This window comes from Euphorbia lathyris, chromosome 2, assembly GCF_963576675.1.
Source record: "Euphorbia lathyris chromosome 2, ddEupLath1.1, whole genome shotgun sequence".
Classification (NCBI taxonomy): domain Eukaryota; kingdom Viridiplantae; phylum Streptophyta; class Magnoliopsida; order Malpighiales; family Euphorbiaceae; genus Euphorbia; species Euphorbia lathyris.
The window spans coordinates 19,018,509-19,040,540 of NC_088911.1; the positions used below are offsets into that span (position 1 = coordinate 19,018,509).

At 36.6% G+C, this 22,032-nt stretch overlaps 1 protein-coding gene across 1 annotated transcript; it reads right to left on the bottom strand.

Annotated features, from left to right (window-relative positions):
* Positions 1-686: 686 nt before the first annotated feature.
* Positions 687-18,289, bottom strand: LOC136217096 (C-terminal binding protein AN). Its single transcript, XM_066003679.1, has 9 exons — positions 17,300-18,289; positions 16,060-16,280; positions 5,855-6,449; positions 5,014-5,182; positions 4,794-4,924; positions 2,920-3,717; positions 2,754-2,801; positions 2,112-2,225; positions 687-1,054 (listed from the first exon to the last, which is right to left on the bottom strand). Exons 1-9 carry the CDS (start codon positions 17,972-17,974, stop codon positions 980-982), a joined length of 2,826 nt encoding a protein of 941 aa, XP_065859751.1. The 5' UTR covers positions 17,975-18,289; the 3' UTR covers positions 687-979.
* Between the last annotated feature and the right edge of the window lie 3,743 nt (positions 18,290-22,032).

The window sequence follows — 22,032 nt, forward strand, 5'->3', positions numbered from 1 at the left end:
TAATTAATTTCACAATAGGTATGTCAATTTTTGACTTTTAGAATAGTCAAATTGATGACATGACAACGTTGACCAGTCATAAAAATCGGATGTACACTTTAGTAGGAAGTCACCTGAAACTCGTACAGTTTAGTGTGACAAAATTTTGGTTGTACACCAAAGTGCGATTTAGGGTAAAGATTGTACACCACGTATGTAATTTACCCTCATAATTGAGAAAAACGTAAAGTAACTCATATCAAGTAAGAAAATGAACAACTGTTTGGTTAATTCATAATCAGTTTACTGAGAAAAACGTAAAGTAATTCATATCAAGTAAGAAAATGAATAACTGAGAATGAACTCAGGTACATTTCTTACAATTGATTGGTTGGCTCATTCTTAGCAGCTTTAAAACAAGTTTCAAAAGTTTTAGATTAGAGGAAGAATTTACCTTAAAAATATATATATATATTTTTTTTATGAAAGAACAAGTTTCAAAATTAAAATACTACAATTATTTTTATAACATAACATACCATATTATATAATTTAAATGTCTAATTAAGTGATATTATATGGTGTTCGACTAGCAATGATAGTAATAATGATCTAATTGCACAGGCACTTGAGAAAATCAGCAACAAAAGCATTTTCGACCAATTTTAAATTTGTGATAAACAATAGTACAACTTTAGCTTCAAAACTGATGGAAATCCACTCGGAAATCAGTAAGGGAAATTTTTTTCATACATTACAAAGTACATCGATTTATCAAGAGGCTAAATAACGCGCAACACTGAACACCTAAAAAAAACTGCTTTCTTGTCCCCAAAAAAGAAGAGAAAAATGAAAAATAAATACTAACTAGTTAAAAAAAATGACTAGCAGGAAAATGAAAAGATGAGGAAAAGAATGATTTACAAATTGTTTCGAGGAATTATAAGCCTCGGAAGAATGACAATATATGGTAGCAAGAAACTTAGGTTATCTTCACAACCTAATCTAGCCAACGGGTAATTCCATCATCTTCGCCTACTGTCGCCACAATCTCAATGCGTACATCCAATATAGCCTGCATTTTACCACCGCAATTACAAAAGCAATTAAACAGAGAGAACAAGCGAGGACAAGGGGAGATTTCAAGAGAACAGGGTCATGTGTAGTTTAGATTTAGAGTCATTAAAATCAGAGTTCCGGGTAAAATCAATTTATGACTCTTGAACTATAGAGCTACTAACATTAATAACCCCTAAACTCATTTCTTGACATAAAAAAAAATTAACAAAATGATGAGCTGAATAAGTTTGACTTCATAATTGACTTTTTTTATCCACGTTACCGAAAATTAAGGTCAAATATCTATTTTATAATGCACAGAAACTCTTCATGACAAGCGTTTCCCCGTTTCCGGCAGATGTGGGAAACGGAAACTCTCGGAAACTGATATGAAACGTTTCCGTAATTACCAAAAATATGAAACGCGTCTCTCAGTTTTTAAACGGTTTCCCCACCTATTTCGATTAAAATTCTGGAAATTCAAACTTTCTATTTTGCAGTTCTTGTTTAATCTAAGATTAGGAAAATTGAAACTTGTATTTGAGAGATAATTACTTCCTTGTATACTTCAATTTAAAGAACTCATCCATATTTCTTTCTCCTATAATCATTGTCTCTTGAATCTTGATTGAGTTTGGACTTTTTTCATCTTGTTCTTCAATCTTGTTTTTATTTAATGTATTATTATATTTTTAATATTTATAAATATGGCCCTATATTTTTAATATTTACACGTTTCCGTTTCCTATGTTTTTCAGAAATTACGTTTCCCAGTATCGTTTCCGTTTCAGTTTCCGTATCCGTATCCGTTTCCGTGCAACATTTTACCCTCATCATTTCATTAATTCTTTCATGAACTTTTGCTGATTTGGACATTAGTGCTAGGCATGTAAAGTTCAAGGATTTTTTTTGTCAAAAGTTGAAGTTTCGGGTGCCATACTGTTAGTAGCCTATAGTTCTAGGGCTATTAATGTAATTTACCCACAGAGTTCCTTTATAATGCATAAATAACAGACAACTGAAATATAAATGACAAATATAATTCCAGGTTTCTGAACAGGATAACTACTTACCAGAGGATTTCTACAGTTGACCAGCCTACAATCCTCCAATGAACCTTCCAGCATCCAACTTTCCCAGACATCAAAGCTGTGACTAGCAAATACAAATTCCATTCTTCTGTTGATCTGCAATTTCAAGATAGAAGTTCACCTTAATCCAACACTGCGAAACTTCGTCTTAATTACGATATAGCAGGTACCAATATATTGGACTAATGTATGCTTGGTATTTCAATTGATCCATTAACAGTCTCAATGCATATGCTCTTTAGCCCAAGTTACAACTCAATGAATTCCACAAAGATGTCTTAACCAGATATAACGATTAGAAGCATGCAGCTTTTGCCTTGAAAATGCCCCACAGGCAATACCTAGCCAAAGTCACATTCTCTGCAGTTCATACTATCGTAAACTAAACCAGTAATATAAATAGGTCTCGTGTTTACCACTAGGAGATTACAGCATGCCTTGGATATTTAAAAATTTGAATATTACCAAGGTAAAGAAGGGTGACCATAAAACAGTATCTTGCAAGCTAGTTACCTAAATACCTATTATAAAATAAAAAAAATAAAAGTGACTAGTAGAGAGAAGGTAAGAGTAGCACTGGAAGTGCAAGCTCTAAAAATTTGATCCTTTGAGAATATTAAGTACCTGCAATAACTTTCCACCAGCAGCAAAAGAGCGCAATCCAATCGTGTCCTACAGAAAACAAGTCCACATAAACACATTAATTAAATTAAGCAACCTATTGGAATTTTGCCACAGACAAGAAACAAACTACAGAAGAGAAGGAAAAAAAAAAAGAGAAAAGAAAAACCTTGCTTCTGAAAACGACAAGGAACTGAGCTGCAGGGTCTCTTTTTCTGACATTAGACATAGCATCCAGGAACCAACCACCACCTTTAACTCTCTGTCTTGAGACATGGAGTGCAGGACGGTCTCTAGCATACAGTGCAATTACATATCCATCTTTCAACAGTTCACCAGATTTTCCAATGAGCTTCTTGTTTAATCTTGAAAGTTGGTCAGAAGTTGACTCTAGCATTGGTTCTATTGGCATTTTCCTATTTCTTGAGTCTTCAGGGGAAGCAAATCGAGAACCAGAACTTAGCACTTGATCAGTGCCACTCATAGCAGTGTCATCCTCTCGATGTGAAGTGCTTTCTTTTTCCACTAAAGAAGGATCGTCTGATTTCTGTGGAGGTTTTTGCCGGCCATGTCTTTTTTTGGCCTTCTTACCTGATCTACTGCGTCTTCCTTCAGACCTTATAGTTGAATTTTGAGTTAAGCCAGTACCCTGAGCCTGGCTTGAAGTAGTTTCTGTTGATTTATTAATACTTCTTCTATGGGAGGTTTCAGGAGTTACCTGAATATCATCTGTCAACTGCTCATCAACAGAAGCCAGCTGAGAACTCTTTTTGTCTTGTTTGTGGAATTGTTCGTTTTCATCCCCTACTTCACTTTCCTCCTCATCAGATATGAAATCCTTTGGAATGATCCCATCAAAGAAGAAAGACTGCAATAAAGAGAGAGCTTTCTCTCTTATCTCCATCCACACTTCTTCACTATAATCTGCACTTCGTGGAAGTATCAAGACATTTGGCATCTCTTTCACCTGAAGCAAAGATAAATTAATCACCAATTAGTAACTAGTAAGACCATAAAAGACTGTACACTCAGGTACATAGCACTTACATCAAAATCTCAACTAAAGCACAATCATTCTTTGCATAAATAAATCAAGACATTTGCTTGTAAAGCCTAAACAGGTCATCCAGGCACCATGTGGCTTCTATGAAAGAACATCAGGTGCTAGGAGCTTGTCCCCTCTAGAATTGAAATAAATTTATTATTGTTTTAGTTCATAATCAATTTTCAAACTTATAAATCAAAATAAGAAAGGATCGTATTGGTTGCTGCTGAAAACACCTTCTGTATCCCCTTCTGGCTATCTTGATGGAAGAAACATATTTTAGATAGATAACACAAGGCATGTTTTCCAAAAAAGCCTTGAAAAAATAAACAAATACTTATTATAACTAGTAGTTTTATTATGTGAAGATAAAACTCCATACCTGCTAAATACATTTTGTTATCATTGCTTTTGCTTTAATGGAATATAAAAAGAGATTTTTTTAGTACCTTTATAGACAAAAAGAAGGCTAGATATTTGGTGCTTAAATTAGCAAATGGATTTCAAATAGAGAGATGTGTTGATTGACTTATTGCTAAATGTGATACTCAATTCCAGTTCAAGAAGGCAATGAAACATGAGCATTTTAATCATATCCGCATTTTTTATGCTTCTTTAAAGGGCGGCCCGGTCGCATTACGCGTCCCCGCTGAGCGAGGGTCCGGGGAGGGGTCCCACCACAAGGGTGTATTGGGGGCAAGCCTTCCCTTGCCAATTTAATTGACAAGAGGCTGCCCCTAAGACTCGAACCCGTGACCTCTGGTCACACGACAACAACGTTTTTACCGTTGCGCCAATTTTTTATGCTTCTTTATGGAAAAAAAAAAAGGTTGGCAGAAGAAGCAGCATAAATGGACGATTAGATTGAAAGGAATCTGGTACACATAAAAGAAGATACTGCATGCACATAGACACAAAGGTATTAATCATTACACATTAAAAAAGGATAATCAAAATTCCAGATGAAAATGATTCCAAGACCAAAAGTCAAAACATACCCATGCTTCCATCCACTGTGGCCCTTCAGCACCATCCAAAGCACAGCCAGCCAAGGTACCATCAATCAGAAGCTGCTTCAACGCACAGTCATCCAGAAGCTGACTGCTGCCCGTATTCACAAGAAACGCCCCTACATAGACATAAAGGCCTCCAATTTAATTGAAAACAGGATTCTAAGATTTTCTATCAAGTTCACAAACTATGACAAAAGAATTATACCTGGCTTTATATTCTGCAAACTTTCAGCACTGAGAATCTGAACCGTTTCATTAGTAAGGGCACAATGAAGTGATATAAGGTCACTTGCAGCAAGTAAATCATTAAGAGTATCCATTCTTCGGGCTGCAGGTGGAAATCTTAGGGATGGCCTGCTTACTTTCCCATCTTCCTGAGTAAAACACAGTTTGGGCCCAAAGGTATCACAAGCAAGTCCAGAATGGATGAGAAAATAAGTATACCCATACTAAATAATTGGAAACTCAAGAGAACAACAATTGTGCCAGATTGAAATTTAAGATTCTACATGTTTTCTACACAATGACAATCACATATCAAGCTCACGAAATATCAAGTAAAATAAAGCAATAATGCACATCATATCCAAGTAGCTTATCAATTTTTTTTAACAAAACAACCAGGCTCCTTACCCACAAAAGACTTAAGATGATGCCCTAGCATAATCTAATAGACATCAGTACATTTTGGACAACCTCAAAACAAATTCGTATCAATGTATTTTGACACTGAATTGCTGATCTGCACACCATGGTGGACAAAAATCACGTATTCTTTATCAAATATATCTTGAGCCTCAAACATTTTTCAGCTATCAAAATTTCTCAAAATGCGAGTGGTTCTTGTACTATACAGTAGGACATTGTCAACATTCTCAGCTTTAGACAAACTTTCTTCTCAGCTAATTTAAAAAAAATCAAAGTTTCCCCAATCCTATACAAAGCAAAGCACATACAAGATCGCAGTTTTTGGCTTTAAGTACAAGTTGTTCAGCAACTAAACTATTCATAGAAATCACTCTGCATTGTAAAACTCAATCGCATACCTCGTGGACATCAAAATACAACACGCTCATCTTGAACGCCAAGCTCCTATTCGCCAGAGACTTGGCTGATGCAGATCTACCAACAATCCCCAAAACCAGCCCTCTACACCTTCTCATTCCTCGGCATAACGGTTGAACAGAGCCAAGCCATCCCGAAGCCGAAAGCGCATGGCGGGAAAGTAAGTGAGTCCGGCGAAGCAAACCAAGAAACAGAGCCATCACAGTGTCCGCGATCTCTTCAGCCCGCGAAGTATCAACATGAACTAACCGGAGTCCCAGATCGGCAGCGAGAGCTGAGTCGACAGCACGGTCAGCAGAGCCAAGGCATAGGATGAGCTGATAGGGACGGAGGCGTCGTTGGGCGGCACGAGGGAGGTAAGCGAGAGAGTGAACAAGTACAGCGGCAGCTGATTCAATCTTGCCATCAGCTAAGCGGCTGAGAGGAACGTGCTCAACGGTAGCGACGCCGGTAAGAGAGTCTTGCTCGATGGCGCAATCTTCGATACAGTTGAGAGTGACAATTGTAGGAAGAGGTTGTACTTGTACAGGAGTGCTACGGTTGGACATTGCGGCAGATGATCTGATATGACCGATGCTCATAACCTTCCTCTTCTTCTGTGAATAGAGTTAGTGCAGAGGTGACGCCGGTGGTTGTGGTGGTTAGGGTTTACTGTTGTAAAATTGGGCATTTTCTACCGGGGTTTTAGTGTAACCTACGAAATGAATAAAAGAGCGCATCTGAAGTTTCACAGGCTTTCGTTCGTGACATGATCGCTTTTTTTCCTTTTTTCCTCTTTGGCCAAATGGCTCCACAGCTGTAGGAGAAGTTGAAATGCCCCGACCCGGGTCTTCCTTCTTTCTTGTTCTCTCTCTTAACATCTTTTCCACAAGTTGCCCTTTTCATTTTGTCTATTTCCACTTGTGTCCCAACTTCTGTCTACTGTACAATATTCGAATATCAACGGTATAAACTATTTTCGCAATATACAATATTTGAACTTATTAAAGGGGTAAATTATACACATGGCCAGTTAACTTTATCTATTTTAATATTGTGATCACTGAACTTTACACATTTTAACATTTATGACCACTCAATGCCTCAAAATTACCATTAACAGTCTCAAAATAAACAATTCGAAGAATTAATGATATTCTACAGAATTTTAATTCTTCAAAAATTTCGTTTTAAGGTCATTTATGTGTTGTTTGGTTAGGAGAGATAGTGAATTTTTAGTGAGAGAAAATTCTAAAAAAATGTGATTTGGGAAAATAAAAATTTAGATTTATGGTAAATATCGTTCTGAACAATTTTAATTCTTGAATATTTTCATTTTGAGATCGTTAACGGTTATTTTAAGGAGTTAGTTAAAGTTGAGTGGTCATTGGTGTTAAAAATTGTAAAGTTTAATGACCTACCGTTAAGAATTAAAATTGGGTAAATTACACTCATGCCCACTGAATTATACCCATTTTAACATTGTGGTCATTGAACTTCAAATTTTTTCTGATATGGCCATTGAATTTTACACTTTGTTACACCGGTGTCCACTGTGACCGTTGACCTTTTTTTTACCTATGACTCTCGTTTTCACTTGTTTTCTCTTTCCTTCCTTCCTTCTAAAACCTAAAATACTCATTTTACCCTTCTCTTTCTAAAATTGGTCTCTCTCTCAAACCAGTCTCTTGAACTCGTCGCCGGTAGTGATGGGAAGACCGTGTGGCGGCATACACCTTGGCTTGGTACTCATGCCGCTAAAGGACCTCAATGCCCTCTTCCTCGTTTAATCCAGGTTAGAGTTTAATTGATTAATTAATTACTTTGGTATTTTTTTCTCTTGAAAAATATTTTCAGTTAATATATTTGAATTATGGTTATACGGAGAAGAATTGAAATTTAGTGGACACAATGTTAAAATAGATATAATTTAGTGGCCATGGGTGTAATTTATCCAATTAAAATTTATTGATCATAATATTAAAATGTGTAAAGTTCAATGGTCAATTTACCCGTTATTAAAGTTACACTTTTTTAAAGAGAAGAAACTCCTAACCACAACAACTTGGTATTGTTATAACATCAAGCCTTTAAGGAGCAATTAGCATTTTTGCTATCTTCAAAAACATGCAACAATCATTAGAAATGCTTAAAAAAAAAGGTAATGCTATTCGTCGCCCCTATTTTCCTTACCGTCGCCTCCTGTTTGACATTTTTGCCCTTTTCATTTATCATTCAAAAAAATGAAATTCTCTCAACCCGAAGAACAAAACGAAGAAAAATCATGCCTCCAAAACAATGAAAAATACTTGAACATCTAAGTTTCGTATTAACCAATAATCTGAAATTTAACGAATTTAACTTAAAACGAAATTTTTTTTGGTTGAATTTACTCTAAACGGGTAGCCCATACGGTCCGGTCCATGGACCGACCGTATGAACTACCAGTTTTGCCTAGGCAAAATCGGGTAGCCTACCCCGTTTTACCTAGGCAAAACGGGTAGGCTACCCGATTAGCCTACCCGTTTTGCCTAGGTAAAACGGGGTAGGCTACCCGATTTTGCCTAGGCAAAACTGGTAGGCTACCCGTTTTACCTAGGAAAAACGGATTTATTTTTTTTTAATTATAATAAATATTAAAAATTAATTGGACGCCTCAATACGTATTTTTTATTTCCAACTTATCTATACGTTTTTTATCCAATCAATACATAATTTATCAATAATTGAATTTACGTTCTAAAAGGTAAATAAATATAATTTACCAAATAAAAATTAATTGGACACTTCAATACCGTATTTTTTATTTCCGATCAATAATTTATCTATACGTTTTTTCTATCAAATCAATACATAATTTATCTATTTTTAATATTTATTATAATTAAAAAAAAACCGGGTAGCCTACCCGTTTTGCCTGGGTAAAACGGGGTAGGCTACCCGATTTTGCCTAGGCAAAACTGGTAGTTCATACGGTCGGTCCATGGGCCGGACCGTATAGGCTACCCGTTTAGAGTAAATTCAACCAAAAAAAAAGTTCGTTTCAAGTTAAATTCGTTAAATTTCAGATTATTGGTTAATACGAAACTTAGATGTTCAAGTATTTTTCATTGTTTTGGAGGCATGATTTTTCTTCGTTTTGTTCTTCGGGGTTGAGAGAATTTCATTTTTTTGAATGAAAAATGAAAAGGGCAAAAATGTCAAACAGGAGGCGACGGTAAGGAAAATAGGGGTGACGAATAGCAATCCACAAAAAAAAATACATCAATCATGATACTATATTTGGAGGATTTTTTTTTTAATTTTGGCAACTTTTTATTCTACCAAGTTGGAAGGGAGGGAAGAAAACTCGTGTAGCTACACGGTTTCATTTGGTTTAAACGTGACTATCACTTTCGTCATGTGGCGTGTAAAAGCAAAGATTAGCAGATATATTGGTCAACTCTTAGACCCACCATAAACAACTTTAAATTTTGAAAAGGAAACGGTTACTTCTCTTTAATAACATAAATCATATTGAATATAAAAAAAACATTAAATAAATGCTATTGAATATGTTTACTAGTTGTTTTTTTTAAAAAAAAAAAACTATGTACTAAACGGAATTAGAATATAAAACTTAAACAATAAAATTTAGAGGTCTAGAAAATCACTCCATAAACTCTGACCTATAATAGGAAACTCTAGCAACATTATGACCGATTCTACTCGTATAACGATTAACATAATTGACATAAACGTCGTTAAATTAACCTAAAAACCTCCTACATCCCATAAGGAGATCCACAACTTCAACATATGCATCGATAATACACTCATAAACCCCCAAAAGGGTCCATCTTTACCCGTTTTTTGAGCTCACTTCCAAGATTGAACCGCTTGAATCAGCCGGTTTAACCGCAAATCATTCTAGTTGAACGGTTCGATCCGATTAGTTTTCAACCATATTTTATTTTATATATATATATATATATATATAGAAAATAAGATTCGAGCTTGGGACACCAAATATTACTACCCACACCTTACCACTGAGCTAGTTTTCTAATTGTGACTAATAGCAACAATATATATTTATATATTATACAAATATTTAAATATTAAAATTTAATATATTTTTTTCTTTTTTTTATTTAATATATTATTTAGTATTTATTTTTTATATATTGATAAATATTGTTAAAATTTAATTTTATCTTTACAATGTAAATATTTAGTATTTTAAAGTTTAAATATGCACAAAATAAAATTTAAAAGTCTAGTAAATTTTATAATTTAAATTAAACTAATATATATATATATATATAGTATTCATGATGCATTCAGTTTAACCAATCTGAATCAACCAGTTGAACTCATTGATCCCCGATCCAATTGTCAATTTGGTTCGATTTCCGGACAAGTTTTTAAAACATTTCATTTTGGGTCCAATATGTCTAGGGGGTGTAAATAAGCTTTGGTAGTTCATAAACTATTCGAGCTCCGCTCGACTTGAATTTGAAATCGGTTCGAGCACTAACGAATCTGAGCTTTTTTAGAGTCGACTCGAAAGCTCGTGAACAGGCTCAATTATATTTTAATGACTAAATATATTTCATTGATTTTTTATTATATATATGTAATATATATTTTATTATTTAAAATTTTTCTTTTATTAATTAATTAGTATTAGTTTTTTTATCACAATTCACATAACTAATGGTTGGGAGCTTACCTATGTCTTGGGAGGTCATGGGTTCGAATCACATCCGGGTCTGGTGGAGATTTTTCTTTTTTCTTTAATGTAAGCGCATTGCGCAAATTTATATACAAAAAAATGATATAAAAAAAGGTTTTTGATGTTTGTACCTTTAGCTAGAAAATTAGATTTTGAAAAAACAAAATACATTATAAACTTTAATATTTCATATTTTTAAATGTTTTATGTGAGTTTGAACTGTCTAACCATGAATAATATATATCTACTATTCTTGAATCTTAGACATAACATATGATTGTTTTTTTTAATATTTTAAACTCATGTGGAGTATGCTATAAGAATTTTTTCTTATCTCCTACACTACTTATTCTACACATTTTTGGTGAATTTAGTTAAACCTCGTTCGGACTCGGCTTGTTAATATATAGGTTCGGGGTCGACTCGTCAAAGTTTGATTCGAGATGGCTCAACTTTTTTTTCATTTTCCTCTTTGGCCAAATGGCTCCACAGCCGTAGGAGAAGTTGAAATGCCCCGACCCGGATCTTCCTTCTTTCTTGTTCTCTTAACATCTTTTTTACAAGTTGTCCTTTTTATTTTGTGTATTTCCACTTGTATCCCAACTTTTGTCTATTATATAATTTTCGAATATCAATGGTATAAACACACAAAGTAAAGCTTACTTTATCAAAAACAAAGTAAGCATAGCCTCTGTCTTAAAGTTACACTTTCAAGAGAAGAAATTCCCAACCACTTTTCCAACCAACAACTTGATATTGTTACAACTTCAAACCTTTAAGGATCAATTAGCATTTTTACTATCTCCTAAAACATGCAACAATCACTAGAATTGCTAAAAAAAAAAAAGACATCATTCATGATACTATCATATTTGGAGGATTTTTTTTAACTTTGGCAATTTTTTTATTCTACCAAGTTGGAAGGGAGGGAAGGAAACTCTACGCGGTGTCATTTGAATGGAGCGTGACTATCACCTTTGTCATGTGGCGTGTGAAAGCAGAGATTAGTAGGTATATTAGTCAACTCCTGGATCCACTATAAGCAGCTTTCAAATTTGAAAAAAATGGTAACTTCTTTTTAATAAAATAAATCATATTGAATATAAAAAAATAAAGAAATGCTATTGAATATCACCTTCGTCATGCGGCAGAGATTAGCAGATATGTTGGTCAACTACTGGACCCACCATAAAAAACTTTGAAATTTTGAAAAAAAAATGCTAACTTCTCTTTAGTGACATAAATCATATTGAATATGAAAAAACATTAAACAAATGCTATTGAATATATTTAGCTATTGTTTTTAAGGAAAACATATATTAAACGGAATTAAAATATAAAACTTGAACAATAAAATTTGGAGGTCTAGAAGACCACTCAGTAAGTTCTGACTTAAAATAGGAAGCTTTAACAAGATCATGAGCGACTCTATTCATAGAACGATTAATATAATTGACATAAACGTCATTAAAATAACCTAAAAATCTTCTACAATCATCTAACACTAGACCATAACTAGACCATAAGGAGATCGAAAAGAAAGTTGAGCAAGACCGGTTACCACAACTTTAACATTTGTCTCAACAATACACTCATCAACTCTCTTGTTCTTTAATCAACTAAGTGTTTTCTAGATCTCAGAGCTACTCCAACACGAGGCAAATAATTGCATTTCACATAGTTGGGTTGCCCAACCTGTGATAGTTCCAAGCAAGGATAGTCATGATGATATTCGGGCATGTCTAGTAAAGCTCGCCGTTGACCTTTGTTTAGCCCACTTCTAATTCTTTTTTAATTTCTAAAACTATCTCTTCCTGTAATGATTCCCCTATTTTGGGTCAAGTGACAACATCTTAATTTAAAACAGTGTTAATTGTCTTATTGTTTTTAATATTCCCCCATTTATTTCATCAACTACCATTTGAGTAACCTCCACTATTCTCCTTGATTCAAAAGTAAGATCTCAACTAATTACGCCATTACCAAATTAGGAGTTATGATTCAACCCCGATGAACCGTCAGTCAACATTTACTGAAATCCACCGTCGCTCCTAACACCAACATCACTCACCAGCCACATTACACCTGCGGCTGCCTGCTTCCGACTAACCTGTGCTATCATTCCAACCCCACATGATTTAGCAACTTCCTTATTCTATGATTCATACACTTTAGAATAAGTAATTTATGTATGATCAAGCAACCCACAAATAAAACAGAAGGTTTAATTCTCTCATATTTGAACTCGACCTAAAACCATTCTCTAGATGGTCTTTTTAACTTTATTCTTCTCACCAGTAGCCTCCTAAAATCCACTAACTTATCTGTTAAGATCGTCCAAATAAACACCAGTGCAAATCCAAATGATTAGCATTAAAATGTGTGTTCTCTATAGTAACACCATCCTCCTCATCATGGCTCAAATTCATATAGGAAAATTTCAAATTGCTCGATGAAGCCATAAGTGAAAATCCATTATTGGTCTCTTGTGAGGTTAGATTAGTTCCAAAGGGAGGGGGGTGGATAGAACTATTGGTTAATTTTAACTTTTTATAATTTTTTCACTTCTCATTCAATGGCTAGAACAGAGGCAAGATTCAGAATCATAGGCAAGTTTAGTTTACTAAGTTAATCAATCTACTGAGCTTGATTCTGCTTTTAACGTATACGCTCATAGGATAGCTCGTTCAGTAGAGCTTCTAACTATTCTCAAGATTGATAACAGTTTAATTGATGTGCAACAATTAAAACTTATGTGAGATAATTAAATTAGAGCAAGAAATATAATCAGAAGAAATAAAGGCAGAGTTAGAAATAAGTTACTCAGCAGATTTATACTGGTTCGGCCTCTCGCCTACATCTAGTCTTCAGAATTTCTTCTTTTGAGCTTTAATCAATTAAAGCACTCTTTAACAGGTAGAGCGCAAATCTTTATACAATAGACAAAGCTTCTGTAAAGTACATTCCTTTACACTCATACTCAGCTATCTATCTCTCCAATTATTCACTTATAACCGAAACAATAACAAAGCTTCTAAATTACAATATAAAATTGGTTCTGATATAGAATTTAGTTGAACTACTCTCTCTATTGGATTTGCACAAGTATGAAAATGAATGTATATTACAATTTTGCTCTAGATTTCACTTGAAGATTTTATCTCTTTTTCGCGTTAATAATCAGTTGTGAAATGAGCTTGGACTTGACTTTTATAGTAGAAGTTTTGGGAAAGGATTTGTTTGAAATTCAAACTAGTCGTTTGGAGGGAAACAGCTTCTATCACCGTCTGCTTCTAACTTTTGTGCCAGTTATCCAAAAGGTTACCATTATCAAAGTCAGGCTTCTAGCTCTTGAGTCATGCGTTCTTCTGACTTCTAGTGTTGCAGACTTGTAGTTTGCATTCTTTCCATTTTTGGATAATAAAGAGAGATGTTGGAGGGACAAGACTTCTATCATTTGTCCTTGTTGCCTATTTGGGAACGACTTGATTTGATGCAATGTCAACGCTCTCTTGGTTCTGGTTCTAGCTTCCGGGATTCTGAATTATGGGCCAGAATTAAGGCTTGGGCCTTTAATCATTCTAAAGCCCTTTTAAGTTGTCGTTGATTTATGCTTAAGTTATAATCAATATTTAACAAACCCATTAGCATAAAACAACTTAATTTAATTCTTGAAATTAAATATTTTGGGGATCTAATTCCTAATAATTATTTTTGTCAGAGCAAAAACTCTATGGAAATTGTGTTTCAGCAATCTCCCCATTTTTGGATGTGACAAAAAAAATCAGAGAATGAATAAATTTAACTTATTCTCCCAAAATTCGTGAACTTACTCTACTTCTGAATACTCTCCCATATGGGTTGAGCTACTAATTTTTTTAAGATAGAAAACAACCAGAGAAGTTAAATAGTTCAATAGCAAAAATTTGTTCAAAACTTAAAAATTAAGTGCACAGGTATCAGAGGCAATATCACATCGGAAGCATAAATATATCAGAAGATGGAAGGAGAGCTGGATGTAAGTTCAGAGCTTGATGCAAATGTATCATCGCACTTCCATGCCATTAGAACCAATCCATGAGAAAGGTGGTTCCGTCTTGTCTCAGTCCAACAATTTCATGTGATGTAATGCAATTTGCACCCCCGATATATAGTTGAAGAAGGAGAAACTAGTTTAAGAAGAAAAGAAAAAGGTTAACCATGGGTGGAGATAGAGATGTGCATGAGTGTGTAATTGCTCCTTCCTATGAAACACCGACTCTTTTGGGGTCACACCGACTCTTTTGGGGTCGCGTCGGACTCGCGAGGACATAACCAGATTCGCACTCGATACGGCAAAAACGTGTCCTTTGCGGGGTTTTTTTTTTTTTTTACAAAGTTGGACACGACGGGACACGCCTTATTGATATAATTAGGTAAATTTAGGGTTTTTAAAAAAAATAAAATAAAAGATTCTCTCTTCTTTGCTTTCCCGCGCGATTATTTTTCTGGTTTCTCTTCTTTCCTTCTTCTTTTCTTTGTGCGATCAATTCCACGGTCTGTTTTTAATCTGCTATCGATTCGATTCCTTCATCTACTCTTCAACTGCGATCGACTCCAGCTGATTCCTTCACGTTCTTCCTTCACAATTTGTTGTATCCCGCCGCATCCGTTCTCATATTTTTTAAAAATACAATTTGCCGCACCCGCACCGCACCCGAGTCGGTGCTTCATAGGCCCCTCCATTCGGCTAGAAACAGCCCAAAATCACCTTTTCTCAGCCTCACAATTTCTGAGCAATAAAATGAAAAAAATAGCCATCGCTCAACTCCTTATGAATTACAAGACAGTTACATATTTTCAATGTTCAACATACAGCTTCCAAACCAATTAGCAAAATCTGAAAATTACAAAAGGCAACGTAAGCTTGATTACAAAGAAAAATATGTCACACTTCCTACACAGATGGAGAAAGAAAAAAATAAAGAAACAAGACAACAAGTCAACAGTTATTCTACAGAACTGTGTGATATAGACACGCTCTATGGAAGCAAACTCACAACTCATACCCATGCTGGCCGCGGGACATCCGAGTAATCTTTTTGCAGGCTCTTGTGACGACCAAGTGATGTCTATCTCTCTGCCCGTCTAGATACTCCAGCAAATTTGCGATACATCCAACACTCGTCAAAACTGTATACATGATCTAAATCTAATAACCAAACATATGATATGATGTAGAACTATCAGCTAACTACCGTTTGTCTGTCGAATACAGGCTAATCGAAGACCTTGATTACTATCATACAAATGACTGTACAATGTTCAACCCCTATCTACAACTCATGTCATGTGTAAGAGAACAAAGTTATCATATTATGTTGTTCTTATTTCCTTGGCTGCAGCATTGCAATCTTCCAGCTTACCTTTAAAATTCTGAAAGATTTTAAATTCTAATAAGCGAGCCACAACAACATGTACCTGGATCAATACTATTCAGTTTAGGAAAACCTCCTCCTGAAATTCCTGGTAGTTGCTTGGTATGATCGCATAAGCAGTCCAACACCAATTCCAATCCCAAGGCACATCCCAAGGCCTATTCCAACACCAACTCTAACTCCAGCATTAAACCACGAGAGCTGACCATCCTCACCGTAATACATGTCTTCTGTGTAATACATGTGACCATTTTTGCCATCCAAATCATAGTCTTCACCTTCTGATTCAGTAACCTACATAAGCAGGGAATGATGACAAAACCAGTCAGCGTTAAAGTTACTACTTGTGAAACATGTTGTTCTAGACAAATTAAGTATCAACAAAATCTTGAACCACCAAAATAACATTGAATAAGCACAAGTAAGCATTTATATCAATGGATCAGATTCAGCAGTAACATCTAAATCTGCAAGATTCAGATGAAACAAACAAATAAACACAAATAGATTCCAGGAAGAGTAGAAAGGGTTCAGTGAAAACACATAACTCTTAGAACTTATTCTAAGATTGACTTTGTCTATAATATAAAATAAAGATTCCTTATTGTGACAAACTTATTATATTGCACTAAAAGACCATGGCAGAAAGGTATAACCCAGAAGGTCTTGTCAAGAGCACAATCATAGTTGACCAAGACCTATCCAGATAATAACAATAATAACAATCATTTGCTGGAGAGAGTCTACACTATACTATCCAACTTCTGGTATATTCTTTGGCAACTAACATTAAAATTCTCAAACAAATGATAATCGGTGACAAACAAATGGTAAGTTGACGTGCTCAAACACTTAGCTTACCAGAAAATGTGTTTGAGTAAACAAGCAATAAAAAACAAATGTTACACACAAACTTAGAGATTATATCAAAAACACCAATCCTAATTTACCTAATGGAAACTCTTTAGTATAATAGCTAATGAATACCAGAATAAATTGCAATATAAACTACATTAGTACTAGAGATTCAAGTTAGTCAACGAAAAGCAATCATAAATATCATGGCAAAGAGTTCTGTTCAGAGGAGATTATAATACTATTGGTCCTTAATAGGTTCACACAGATTGCAAAACAAAAACAAATTAGGGTTTCATCATTTCAGAAAATACATTTTTATTTACTTCCAAACTGACAATAAACGCATAAGATAGAAACACATTACTTTCAAATCAAACAAAAATAATATCAACAGAAGCAAAAGGAACAAAATTTAAATGAAGCAAATCAAAGGCAGGCATAAAAAATAAAATTACCTGAACTTTGCGGAGGCCAAGCAACCCATTGTCACCACCCCTATTCTGCTCCTTCTCCGTCTCCTCGTCCTCGGGGATTGCATCAAGAACTCCATGTCTTGATCCTTTCCTTCTTGGACTTACCAAAATCGTCTTAGTCAAAATCACGGGCACACCTCCACAACAACCAGCTATGTAAACCTCAACTGCAGGTGCCGATATCCCCATCTTTGGCTGAAAAAACGCCGACCTTCCCTCGCCGACCGATGCCGCTAAATAACACTCCATGCTCCACCCTGTCTTCGAATCATTCTCCAATCCCACGCTCCCATTCCCCCAAGCCGATTCCATCCTCTCAAGTGACCCGCACAAAAACAAATCAGTGTTCTCCAATACCTCAAATTCCACAGCTCCGGTGACCCGCACATTATCAGTGCTGACATATGTAACCTCAGATGACTCCTTATTAAGACGGTCCCGGCGGAGGGTCACAGACACAGAATCCGCTGCCGGAACTCTAGAACCATTGATTTCCAAGGGCGTGCTGATCTGGCGCCGGAGATGGCTAAGGATTAGGTGGTCCGGAACACAGTCGATCACACAGGGCGTGATCCTGACGTAGAATAATCGAATTTCGAACCAGGAAGGACTGGTCAAGATACCATAAGAATTAGAATCCTGGTCCTGATGATCCATCAAAAAATATAATCCCTCGAATTGGAAAAAGGGAAAAACAGAAATCGAGATCGGAATCAAAAGGCGAAATCAGGCTTCGGTAAAATTGGAAATCGAGGAAACATTTGGGACAGAGAGAATGGATGTAAGCAAAATAGAAAGAAAATTCCAAAATTTGATGATGGAAGGGGAGAGTGTGTAGGATTGATGCGGAGAAAATTAGGGTTTTTGGATCGGAATTCGAGAGGATTTGATTGAGAAGATTTGGCAGGTAAAGTTTAAGGATGGATATTTAGAAATGTGAAACAGAGACCTGGTCAATAGAAGTTAGACGAAAAATAGCATTTTGTTAAATAAAGGTGACATAACTGAAAATATCCCAAAACCATTTTGCTCTAATCTAATTTTTATTTTATTATGATAATGCTCTCTATAATCTACATTAAATTATGACATTCCAACATTTTTTAGAGAATAATAATGAAATATATCTTTCAAAAAGAATATAAAAATACATATAGCATATGCTAGATTCCATTATTTTTTGTTTATAAAACTAGAATTAAAATAAAAAAATTTTTTTGAAAGAAAATTCTATTAATGAGCCACTAAAGGGCAAAAAATCGTAATTACATCTCCTAGACATCTAGGTAAAGAATCAAAAATCACGGGACAATCGGCAAAACGAGATTCCTTAGCAAGAACATGAGCAACCTCATTTGCCTGTCTCCGCAAGAAAATGACCGAGAATAAGCCATGAGAAAGAAAAATAGAACGACACCGATTAATAATGTCTCCAAATTTGGACACATCCGAGCTACAAGAAAGAACCGCGTCTACCACGACCTTAGCGTCAGATTCGAAGATCATTTCCTGATAACCACAGTTTACAGCCCACAATAACGCTTCTAACAACGCCAAAGCTTCACATTCCCTGACCGAAGGTAAATCTTCAATCCTTTGAATCCGACCCGCCACAAAGCTCCCCTCCCAATTCCTAATCACAGCACTGAAGCCCGCCTTACCAATATCACTAAAAACAGCAGCATCAATTGAACATTTAAATTTTCCTACCCCAGGAGGATGCCATAAACTACAGATCAGCCTATCCGAACTACTTACATTACCCATTTTCAACCGACGAGCCCGCTGCCAGTCGGAAATCAACTCTTTCGCTCCGGTAACAATGCGGGAAATGGAAGGAGCCAAATGATTCCACAGTTTATCATTCCTTTGTTTCCAAATATACCAAGAAATAGTCAAGAATAAATCTCTAACCTGACTAGAGAGCTTTGCCAGAATATCAAAAAACCAATTGCAAAAACTGTCTGCTGAATCCGCGACCCTCTGAACCAAACCAGCAATCCCGATTTCCCTCCAAACATCACGAGTTAATTGACATATAATATACAGATGCCAATTATCTTCCAAATCAATCCCACAAAACACACAATGTTGTTGAACCGAAATACCTCTTTGGATTAATTTTTATCGGTTCGGTAAGATATCTCTAGCCATTCGCCACGCAAAATAACGAATTTTGTATGGAATATTTGCTCTCCAAATCAGACGCCAATCCCCCGTACAAGTAAGTTCATCCCTCGGAGAAAGCCGATTAATAGTCATTTGGTATGCTGATTTGACAGAATAATCCCCCGTTTTGCTCTCCCGCCAAATTATCTTGTCGGATCCTAAAGACCATGATGGCTGTAACTTCAAAATTTCAGAAACATCCCTTTGCATAAACAAATCAGACAGCAGCTCACGATTCCAAGAGCGAGAATTAGGTAAGAAAAGATCCTTCACCACAATGCTTTGCAACTCGTTATTAATCGGTGTAACTAAATGGCTGTTCAAATTATCCTTTAACCACGGAACTCCCCAAACTCTTATCTTACTTCCGTCACCTATTTTCCACCTATATCCTTCGCTTAGCACAAGTTGGGACTGCCAAATGCTCCTCCAAATGAAGCTCGGAGAATGCCCTAAACGGGCCTCGAGAAAATTCCCTTTCGGAAAATATTTAGCTTTGTAAACACGTGAAACAAGAGCATGAGGATCAGTAGAAAGACGCCACCCCTGCTTTCCCAACATCGCCAAGTTAAAGGCATTGAACTCCCGGAAGTTTAATCCACCCTCCCCCCAAGGCAAACATAATCGTTCCCATCTCATCCAATTGATGGATCTCCCTCCATCCTTCTTCCCCCCCCCCCCCCCCCCCCACCCCCACCAGAAAGAATTTAACACTCGTTGAATTTCTTCGGCCGTAGACACAGGAAGGAGAAAAACACTCATATAGTAAACTGGTATTGCTTGCCCCGCCGATCTAATTAAGGCAGCTTAGGGGTGAGCAAAACCGAACCAAAAACCAAAAACCGAAAAAACCAAACCGAAAAAACCGAACCAAATTGTAGTTCGGATCGGTTCGGTTCTCATTTTTATGCAACTTTGGTTTTCGGTTTGGTTCGGTTTGGTTTGGGTACAAACCGAAAAACCGAATTAAATTATTATTTGGTTATTAAATAACCCAGTACACTACAAATCAAACTATTATAATTATGTGGTTACTACTAATCTGCCCAGCCCTTGTAAATGCAATCAAACTATTATTATATTATTTGATTATTAAAAAAAATTAAAAACATTTTAAGTTTATAGAGAAAGTCGAAAAGAGGAATACAACTCACATATATACCCAACACCAACTTATTCCATTCATTACTATAAGATTTTTATTTTAAATGAATTCATTTATAATTATAAAAGAAAAAGTTCCAGGAACAAATTCCAGAAACATTATTTGAAAATTTTGTTATGATTTATAAACAAAGTACAATGGAGGGAAATATGTAAAACATTTTAAAATTATATATAGAAAAAGTATCAGGAACACTATTTAGTTAATTATCTCTAATTTGGTTTGGAATAGAACCAAATCGAAATAATTCGGTTCGGTTTGAACCGAACCGAATTATAGTTTGGTTCAGTTCGGTTTATAAAAATTATATTTATTTGGTTCGGTTTTGTTTGGTTTGGTTCGGTTTTTGAACCGAACCGGACCATGCTCACCCCTCTCTACCAGCCTTCGATAACGGCTTCCCCTCCAGGATTGCAGTTTCTTCCAAAGCCTATCCTTCAAATGGGCAAAAATCACTTTTTTGGCTCTACCAACCAAGGAGGGCAGACCCAAGTACCGACCCGTATTAAGCGGCTTAGAGACCCCTAAGATTTCCGAAATGCCAATAAACAGATCAGAAGCCACATTGTTACTACTGTAGACACCGAGTCGGAGGACCTGTGACGAAAACCTGAAACAAGACGGTCGAAGCGATTGATTCCGGAAGTTTTGAAAAATATATAAAGAATAATAAGCTGAGGAAAATTAACGGCACGGCGCGGACACGCAACGGCATCCCGCACGCGGACGACGATGGTCGAACGCCCGCTTGACGGCTCGAGACGTGCGCGCGGCGTCCGTCGGACGCACCGCGAGTGGCACGCTCTCGACGCCCGGGGCAATGCCTGGGACCGCTGGCGGTGCACCCCCTCGTGGACCGTTGAGCACACGTGCCTGGCAGCGCGAGGCGCGCGTTCGGCGGTCGTGACGTGCGAGCGTCTAGCTGCGCGGAACGCGCGCTCGGCGGCCACGGAGTGCACGCGTCCGACGGCGCGGGGCACGCCCCGGGGGTCACCGGGCGGTTACCCAACCACGTCGGGCGGACGCCCAACGCGTCGGGCGGACGCCCGACGAGGGTTGGGCGCGGGCGCCCAACCTCGCGTTGGGCGCTCGCCCAACGCCCTTGGGCGATCGCCCAACGAAAGTTGGGCGATCGCCCAACATTGTTGGGCGGCCGCCCAACAAGGTTGGGCGGTAGCCCAACACTAGGTTGGGCAGCCACCCAACCACAATGGGCGACGCCCAATTTTTTTTGGGCGTCGCCCATTGTTCCGGGATCCGTTTCCCTATATAAGGGCACGGATCCCAAGGTGAAAAAAGAGGCCTTTTTGGGGGAAAAAAACTTTCTCACTCTAAACATTTTTAGAGAGAGAGAGTGGATTTTTTTGAGAAAAATATTTTT

What these genes read in the sequence shown, in the direction of transcription:
- LOC136217096 (XM_066003679.1), bottom strand. Translation starts at nt 17,974, where the DNA reads ATGGATCATCAGGACCAGGATTCTAATTCTTATGGTATCTTGACCAGT. An exon ending in ACCAGGAATTTCAGGAGGAG is followed by an intron (nt 6,450 to 16,059) that starts GTTTTCCTAAAC and finishes GAAGGTTATGAG; the next exon opens with CATCGGTCATATCAGATCAT. An exon ending in TGTATTTTGATGTCCACGAG is followed by an intron (nt 5,183 to 5,854) that starts GTATGCGATTGA and finishes TGTTTTACTCAG; the next exon opens with GAAGATGGGAAAGTAAGCAG.